Source organism: Phoca vitulina, unplaced genomic scaffold (genome assembly GCF_004348235.1).
Source record: "Phoca vitulina isolate PV1807 unplaced genomic scaffold, GSC_HSeal_1.0 scaffold16, whole genome shotgun sequence".
In the NCBI taxonomy this organism is placed as follows: Eukaryota; Metazoa; Chordata; class Mammalia; order Carnivora; family Phocidae; genus Phoca; species Phoca vitulina.
The window spans coordinates 25,165,226-25,174,708 of NW_022589719.1; the positions used below are offsets into that span (position 1 = coordinate 25,165,226).

At 37.5% G+C, this 9,483-nt stretch overlaps 2 protein-coding genes across 2 annotated transcripts; one reads left to right on the forward strand and one right to left on the reverse strand.

Annotated features, from left to right (window-relative positions):
- Nucleotides 1-1,027: 1,027 nt before the first annotated feature.
- LOC116638637 (olfactory receptor 4P4-like) lies at nt 1,028-2,626 on the forward strand. The gene is made up of 2 exons (XM_032414744.1): nt 1,028-1,768; nt 2,438-2,626. Exons 1-2 carry the CDS (start codon nt 1,028-1,030, stop codon nt 2,624-2,626), a joined length of 930 nt encoding a protein of 309 aa, XP_032270635.1.
- A 4,606-nt stretch (nt 2,627-7,232) lies between these two features.
- LOC116638639 (olfactory receptor 4P4-like) lies at nt 7,233-8,153 on the reverse strand. Its single transcript, XM_032414745.1, has one exon. The coding sequence runs from the start codon at nt 8,151-8,153 to the stop codon at nt 7,233-7,235; it is 921 nt and encodes a 306-aa protein (XP_032270636.1).
- Nucleotides 8,154-9,483: the final 1,330 nt, after the last annotated feature.

Sequence of the window (9,483 nt, forward strand, 5' to 3'; positions counted from 1 at the left end):
ATGGACTCTGAAAAACAAACTGAGGGTTCTAGAGGGGAGGGGGATGGGGAGATGGGTTAGCCTGGTGATGGGTATTGAGGAGGGCACGTTCTGCATGGAGCACTGGGTGTTGTGCACAAACAATGAATCATGGAACACTATATCTAAAACTAATGATGTAATGTATGGGGATTAACATAACAATAAAAAAATTAAAAAAAAAAAAGAAACTGACTTGCAAATTATGATACACTGAGTCAAGAGCAAAACCACAAAGGTAAAATTGCCTTCTGTTCTTCTTTTTAGTTTTAACTATCGCTTTATTCTGTGGTTCATTTAAGTATATGACTTGTATTGACGTGCCTATAAAAATAAACTTCTGATATAAAACGTTATCATTTTACTGTCCCAAATCACTAAGTAAAAGATAAACAAGCAATCAAAAAATTATTCAAACCAATTATTCAAACTCAGGGGCGTACTGCAGAGATTTTTTTATCTTCCACTTTGTAAATATATATGTTTCATATAAATCTTTAGTATTCCTCATTCTGAAACTATTTTGGGGAAGCATATATTCCACTAGTGACCACTGTCAAGCTTGGCATTTGCTGCTATATCATTTAACGGCAACTTTGATGACTTATACTTGCATCTTTAACAAATTAGAGTTTGTAAGGACCCAGAGAAATGTCCTTTCCAAGGACTTGGTTGTATATTCCTCTAGAATTGAAAATTTTTTGGCAACTAATAATAATTTTTAAATATTTTTTTTAATTTACTGATTGAATTCATTCATAAAACATAATGTCAAGATCGAACATAATGTCTTGAAAAACTGACTTATGGAAATCATCAGGAGACTAATCAGAAAAAAATAATTTAAAAAATTATTAAATTATTAAATTTCTAAAATGCTAGGATCATATCCACTCAATATAGCTTCATGATATCAGTGCCATCATCCATATGATCCATGTAAACATCTGACACTGACTTATGCCTTGTCTTTTCAGCGGACTGTTATGCATTTCTACTGCACTGGATCATGGAAAATAGGAATAATGTCACTGTGTTTATTCTCTTGGGACTGTCTCAAAACAAGAACATTGAAATCCTCTGCTTTGTATTATTTTTATTTTGCTACATTGCAATTTGGGTGGGAAACTTGCTCATAATGATTTCTATCATGTGCAGTCCACTAGTGAACCAACCCACGTATTTCTTCCTTAATTGCCTCTCACTCTCTGACCTTTGCTACACATCAACAGTGACACCTAAACTGATGGCAGATTTACTGGCAGAAAGAAAGACCATTTCCTATAGTAACTGCATGACACAGCTTTTTATCCTGCACTTTCTTGGAGGCGTGGAGATCTTCGTCCTCACAGGGATGGCCTACGACCGCTACATGGCCATCTGCAAGCCCCTGCACTACACCGTCATCATGAGCAGCCAGAGGTGTAACTCAATCATCACAGCTTGCTGTACTGGGGCATTTATTCACTCTGCCAGTCAGTTCCTCCTCACCATCTTCCTACCCTTCTGTGGCCCCAATGAGATAGATCACTACTTCTGTGACGTGTATCCTTTACTGAAGCTGGCCTGCACTGACACATACAGAATTGGTCTCTTCGTAGTTGTTAATTCAGGCCTGATTGCTCTGGTGACTTTTGTGATTTTGATGGTGTCCTATTTCCTGATATTATACACCATCAGGGCTTACCCTGCAGAGAGCCGCACCAAAGCTCTTTCCACCTGCACTTCCCACGTCACAGTTGTGCTTTTTTTTTTTTTTTTTTAAATTTTTTTTATTGTTATGTTAATCCCCATACATTACATCATTAGTTTTAGATATAGTGTTCCATGATTCATTGTTTGTGCATAACACCCAGTGCTCCATGCAGAACGTGCCCTCCTCAATACCCATCACCAGGCTAACCCATCCTCCCAACCCCCTCCCCTCTAGAACCCTCAGTTTGTTTTTCAGAGTCCATCGTCTCTCATGGTTCTTCTCCCCCTCCGATTTCCCCCCCTTCATTCTTCCCCTCCTGCTACATTCTTCTTCTTTTTTTCTTTCTTAACATATATTGCATTATTTGTTTCAGAGGTACAGATCTGAGATTCAACAGTCCTGCACAATTCACAGCGCTTACCAGAACACATACCCTCCCCAGTGTCCATCACCCAGTCACCCCATCCCTCCCACCCCACCCCCCACTCCAGCAACCCTCAGTTTGTTTCCTGAGATTAAGAATTCCTCATATCAGTGAGGTCATATGATACATGTCTTTCTCTGTTTGACTTATTTCGCTCAGCATAATACCCTCCAGTTCCATCCACGTCGTTGCAAATGGCAAGATCTTATTCCTTTTGATGGCTGCATAATATTCCATTGTATATATATACCACATCTTCTTTATCCATTCATCTGTTGATGGACACAGTTGTGCTTCTGTTCTTTGTGCCTGTTCTCTTCATTTACATTCGGCCAGCCACAACTTTCCCAGAAGACAAAGTGTTTGCTCTTTTCTACACCATCATTGCCCCCATGTTCAACCCTCTGATCTACACGCTGAGAAACATGGAGATGAAGAATGCCATGAGGAAAATGTGGTGTCATCATTTGTGTTTGGAAGGGAAGTAACTTGTATTAAAAGCATTCTGGAATTTCACTTTAGGGTTCTATCCTGAGCCCTAGAATTAATAATAAATGATATACAAAGAGTGTATAGTGATTGCAAAAGCCAACCACAGGTTGGAGATTAGAATCTTTAGCATTTCCTCTGACCCCTCCTGACTGGATGATTTTATTATTTTTTAAAAAATGTTTTCTTTTTTATTGAAGTATTATTGACATACAATATCCTGTTCATTTCAGGTGTACATCACAATGATTCAATATTTTGATACATTTTGAAATGAGCCCCACAACAAGTTTAATTACCATCTGTCACCATACAAAGTTATTACAATATTTTTGATGATTGGACAATTTTCATTTATTTTTTCAGTTCATTCTTCCTCTATTCTCCTCACATTACAGTCCTAAGTCCTCCTTAATTTGATACTTTATCTTGAACATATAAGGAAATCTTTTCCCGCTTCCTCTTGACTTCCACTATCACTAGAGTGTGCACTCCTATTGACAGAAACAATAGGAAACCATCTGGTAGATAAGAAATATAGGTAGATTTTGCTCCCAGCATCTCAGAGGAGAGCATATAAAGGTAGGTTTTTGAGCTGAGGGTAATAGGCACATGAGCTATTCAACATTGATAAACACTCTTTTGTATGATATTTGAACCTAGTCTCACTGTCTCCCTTCCAGAAAGGAAACATAACATCCTCAACATTCTGAACAAAGTTAATTTTAATGTTAGTTTCTCTTCTAGTTCAGGTTATCATCTTTCCTTATAAATCTGTAACATTAAGAACAGACTGCAAAATTACTCAATACATTGCTACAAGTGTCCTTGTTTCTATAATTGGCCATGAGATTTTAGTTAACATTTATACCTTTCTTTCTTGCACTGCCTACTCACTCTTCCCTTTGATTTCAGGTTAACCTTTATTATTGGGGTTCATTATCTACTAATGTGAACCAAAGCTTCGTTCTTGAAATTCTGAATCTTTAATGGTCCTGCCATTTTTCTTGTTTGTTTTTTTAATTAAATTTTACAATTAGTTATAGAAATTTTAAGAGATGGCCTGGGTTCCAGATATTGATCATCCATGCCCCATTGTGTCAAACAAACAGATCTGATCTCATCATCAATATCAATTGCTCCAGCCCCTTTTTGTCTTTTGGTTTAGTAGAGGCATGAGGAGTCCAAAAGATGTCCAGATGACAACTTCAATTTCCAGTTCAATAAAATAATTGTGTTCCCTCATGAAAGCATAACATCTGTAACTAAAACCTATAAGCCAACTGAGCTGAAAAATGCTGGCACAGGAAGCAAAAATTCTATAAAGGATTTTAGTATAATAAATATACTTGCATATACATCCTTCGATTCCATAGGATTCTATAACTGTTTATCATGGGTATGGGAGAATTATAATCATCTGTTGGTCAACACATCCTTGAAGATATAACTTGAGCTTTTCAGGGTGCTGTTTCTCAATTGGCACTTTATTCAGTAAGCCATTTCTTCATTGTATCTAATCAGTTACTTAAGAGAAATGGGGTAGAAATAAATTCGCTAGGGCTACCATAACAAAATACTATAGACAGGGTGACTTAAACAATAAAAATATATTTTCTGTCAGTTCTGGAGTCTGACAGTCCAAGGTCAAAGTACTTGTAGGTTTAGTTTCTTCAAAGGTCTGTCTCCTTGGCTTAATAGATGGCTGCCTTCTCTGTGTGTCCTTACATGGTCTTCTCTCTGTGCACACACATTCCTGGTATTTTTTCTGTGTGTCCAAATTTTCTCTTATGAGGATGCCCATCACATTGGATTAGGGCCCACCTTAAAGGCCTCATTTTAACTCAATTCCTCTTTAAAGGCCCTATCTCTAAATAGTCACCTTCTGAATTACTTGGATTTAGGTATTCAATATATGAATTTTCAGGAAGTCAATTCAGTCTATAACAGAGTATGTGGTAAGATCAATGAATTCCTATGTGTATGTCCACTACCATACTTCTTTTACTCTGAACTACATTACTTGATCAGAATCAATCCTAAGTGAAATAACATGATGGTGAATAAGACATTCCATAAGTCAATGCATTGTGCAGCTGGTACAAATATTATAAGCAGGAAAGATAAATCTATATCTGGAATAAGTGTCTATTTCTGTGAAGACAAATTCTGTTTCCTACATGATAGAAAGTTTTCAGTGTAATCAACTTGCCACCACAGGACTGAGTAGTCACCCTGAGGAGTGTACATGTTGGGCATTCAATGTTGGTGTGACAGAAAGTAGCTTCCAAACATGGCCACAGCAATATTTCCTAACTAATCCATATGGAGATACCATATGTAGAGGCTAGATATAGAATTTTATGGCCAACAGTTCATCTGATGTCTGGGCCCACAACCAGTGGCAACTGCCAGACATGTAAGTCAAGGTGACCCCAGATGATTTCAGCTGCTAGCTAGTGAACACTCCCAGTCTTTGAGTTTTCTCAGCTGAGACCTCAAACATCATGGAGCATAGACAAGCCATTCTCACTATGTCTAAATTCCTGATCCACAGAGTCCAAGTGCATAATAAATTGGTTGTTTACACACTAAATTTGAGGTTATCTTACACAATCATAATAACTACAAACATTCAGTACTCAGTAGTCACAGAAGCCAGATGAACCTCCATGAGGTAAATATCATATTGTTCAGCCCTAGCAATAGCCTTCATAAGGATGCTTCCTAAACCACCTTGACCACTTTATTTTTTTAAATATTTTTAAGAATTACTTATTTATTCATTTATATTAGAGAGAGCAGAGGGAGGGGCAGAGTGAAAGGGAGAGAGAGTCTCAAGCAGACCCCATGCTGGGAGTGGAGCCCAATGTCAGGCTTGATCTCACAACCCTGAGATCATGACCTGAGCTGAAACCAAGAGTCAGATGCTTAACTGACTGAGCCACCCACTCATGGCTGCTTTAGACCTAGGCGCCCCACTCATGGCTGCTTTAGACCTAGACCAATGAGTTAGAATGTGGGTAGCTGGGAAAAGAGGATGGTTGAGATCCACGAAACATGTCATCTTGTCTACCACCATTGAGAATTTCCTCTGCAATGTACACCATGTAGTGAGCATTTGTATGACTTACATTTTGTCCATGAGTTCTACCCATATAGTCACACCTTCTACCCATACTTTCTAAATCCCTAAATACAAGTGAAACCTTTAGCAATTGCCATGAATTGGAATAGATCTATGCCTCTAGTTATCTCTTGGTCTGTACAAAGTAGACAACCAAATGCACTGGTTAAGAATTTGTTAACTAAGAAGATTTTCCTTAACCCCTATCTTTTTTAGGACTTTCGTATTTGGGGCTTTAATGTTACAATATTCCATTTCAGTTGGTGCCAAATAGAACTAAATATAAACAGATACAATCATATATTTCCTCTTTGGCCAACTCCCCATAAAGCTACAGGTGTTGACTGAGAGAAAGGAGATGATTTCGCAGGACTTTTATCAAAATTTCTTGAGCCCATCAGACTTTAAGAAAATAAGCATCATTTTGCAAGGAAATAACTCAGGTGAAGTTATTATATCATCCCCAGGCCATGAGAATCTGTTCTCTTCTAGAAAGACGGAGGAAGTGGATTCTGTTTGTGGAGGGATTTCAGGGCATTTGGGTGCTCAAAATTCTCAGATTCAACCCCAAACATCAAACAGAAGACCTCTCAACCTGATGTTATACCTGAAGTTGGTAGGCCAAGTATAACTTCAATTACCATTAAAACCAAAACCAAACCAAAACAAAACAAAACCTGTCTTTAATGTTTACAGTGCTAAAAAAGCATACCACTGAGTTTAAGTGATATTTTCCACTTGCCCATTCTGAGAAAAATGTAAGTTCACCAGGAACAGAAATGTGACATTAATATGTGAGTGGTCCCCAACTTTTTCCATCCTTATACCTCACATCTGCACAGAAAGGTGCTAGAATTAGCCAGAGAGGTGCAGTTAGTTTATATATGAAGAGAGCTAGGAGAGCATGTGCCTTAAAGCAGAAGAGAAGGTTTTAATATGCGGCTTGGGATGAAGTGCTGGTGTTCAGCATGAGAGATGCTCCAGAATACCACTGGCTACAAAATGATCAGAATAGAAGGAGAATTTTTTGAGAAATATGTTGTGGCACTTGAATTAGGTATGTTAGGATATTCTTTAATAGATGCAAGTGAAAGTTCAGAATTATTTTTTTAGCATTGTTCGGTGGCTAGAATTGGCTTCATTGAATGTAGCCACGCCTAAAAATGAGCTATGTAGGTTTGCAGGGTTAATCTGTGTAGCACACTGCCTTGGGTAGTCTGCTGATAAATATCTAAGTTAGTTGTACAGACAAAGGATCAACGGGGCAGAGGTTATATAAATAAGAAAACTACAAAAGAAAACACAGCAGAGAGAAATCTGGGGAATCCTAATCTTTTGCTCATATTTGGGGCTACACACGCAGCCTACATACAAGACACAGAGACAAGCATTATGCATTTTAAAGGTTTCAGAGTAGAGAAGTCATGTATTCAACACACTCTGTGGTGAAAATCAGGGATGCGTTTCAATTTATGTCCTTAACTTCCCATGACATGACACCAAAATTTCCTTATGGCATTCTTCATCTCCATATTTCTTAGTGTGTATATGAGAGGGTTGAGCATGGGGGCGATGACAGTATAGAAAAGAGCAAACACTTTGTCTTCTGGTAATGTCGTTGCTGGTCGAATATAAATAAAGAGTAAAGGAGCAAAAAAGAGAACCACCACAGTGATGTGGGAACTGCATGTGGAAAGCGCTTTGTGACGATTCTCTGCAGAGTAGGACCTGACAGTACATAGGATCACAGCATATGATACCAGCAAGACCACAAAAGTCACCAGACCCATCAGTCCTGAATTGGCAACGACTAGGAGACCGATTCTGCTTGTATCTGTGCAGGCCAGCTTCAGCAAAGGATACACATCACAGAAGAAGTGATCTATTTCATTGGGGCCACAGTAGGGTAAAACAATGGCGAGGAGAAACTGACCAAAGGAATGTAGGAATCCACCAAAACAGGAAGCTGCAATCATGGCATTGCACTTCCACCTGCTCATGATGAGGGTGTAGTGCAGGGGCTTGCAGATGGCCACGTAGCGGTCATAGGCCATCCCAGTGAGGATGAAGACCTCAATCCCCCCAAAGAAGTGCATGGTAAAGAGCTGTGTCATGCAGCCATTGTAGGAAATGACCTTCTTTTCTTCCAGCAAGTCAATGATTAACTTGGGGGTCACAGTGGTGGTGTAGCAAAGGTCTGCCAGGGATAGGAAGCTCAGGAAGAAATACATTGGGTGGTTAATAAGTTGACTGCAGGTGATAGAAATCATGACAAGCAGGTTTCCAATCAAAATTACAATGTAACAAAGTAAGAACAGTAAAAAGCAGAAGATCTCTATTTCCTTTTTCTGAGAAAGTCCTAAAAGAATAAATTCTGTGATGTTATTCCTATTTTGCATGATCCAGAGCAGTTTGTAGCTACCTGAAATTAGATAAATTATGAATTCTTATGACATATATTTAAATATGAAGAGACGTTATCTTTCGTTGGTAAGGGGCAGATTATAATGGAAAGCGTTCAAAGGTTGAAGAAAATAGAAATCTAAATTTTATCAATGAAGGCTTTTCTGCAGGTCTTTTTGTCCCTTTCTTGAAAATATTAATTAGTGATAAACATCTTAGGTGCCCGAGATGAATATTAACATTGTAAAATACAGTATATTTATGTAATCATTCTTAACACGTATTATAAAACATCACTGGATAATATGCCGCAATAGAATTACAAAAATGGTATTTTTAGAGAAAGAAAAATATCCTTGCTGTTCTCATTCTTTATTACTGAGAAAATAGACACACAAATGAAACATTGAGAGAAAAAACACAAAAATGCAAATTTATGTCATATAATAGGTGGATAATGTTATATGTGAGAAATTTCCTGCCCTATGTCCCATGTGGAAAGAGAATAAATAGAAAAACCAACCAATGTATTTAGAACTGTGAAGTATTTATACATGGGTATAATCAGTTATATTTCTCTTGTGCTTAATTTGTAAATATATTTAATTTACAAATGAAGGATGCATTATATTTCATAGTCAATAAATGGATAACAAGAGAAGTATGAATATCTCTATTTTTCAAAACAAATGCCTTTGACATTCATCAAGGCATTTGAGGATAATGGTAATAGGTAGAGCTTGGATTTTAGAGTTTCCCTGTAATGCCCTACTTGCTTGCATAAATTGGCTTCTATTTAATTGATGTACGTAAATTGTTCACTTTTTCCTAACCACCCATCCTGAAAGTGTGTGCTCCTTTCACTTAGACATTGCCAGTCTTAACATCTCTTTCCTCCTTCATTCCCATTGAATTTACTTCGCTCTCACTGCAACAAAGTAATGTACAACCAGTTCTATTAATGTCACTTTGGTAACATCTGTCAAACCCCAGGACAGAGAAATTCCTTTCTTTTGGTAGACTTTCAAATGTCATCAATAGACTAAGGAAGAATTTTTGAGAAATAAGCGTTCAACTTCCCACTAAATTATACCATCAATTCTCTGCTTTGGCTACACAGAACACTGAACCTTAGTATTTAAAACATTTTGTGTTAATTATTCATAACTTCAGCACCAATATATTTACAATTGATTTTCAAAACTATAACATGTCCCTTCGCCTTTTGCCTTTCAGTGCAGTTACCATTTAAATTTATGTACATAAAGTTCCTAAAGTAGGGTTTTGAAAAGAAAAAGATATAAATCTATCCAGTGTATGAGAGTT

Bases quoted from the DNA above. Each gene is read 5' to 3' on its own strand.
- LOC116638639 (XM_032414745.1), bottom strand. From the start codon at position 8,153: ATGCAAAATAGGAATAACATCACAGAATTTATTCTTTTAGGACTTTCT.
- LOC116638637 (XM_032414744.1), top strand. From the start codon at position 1,028: ATGGAAAATAGGAATAATGTCACTGTGTTTATTCTCTTGGGACTGTCT. The intron at 1,769-2,437 runs TTTTTTTTTTTT...GTTGTGCTTCTG, and splicing joins ACGTCACAGTTGTGCTTTTT to TTCTTTGTGCCTGTTCTCTT.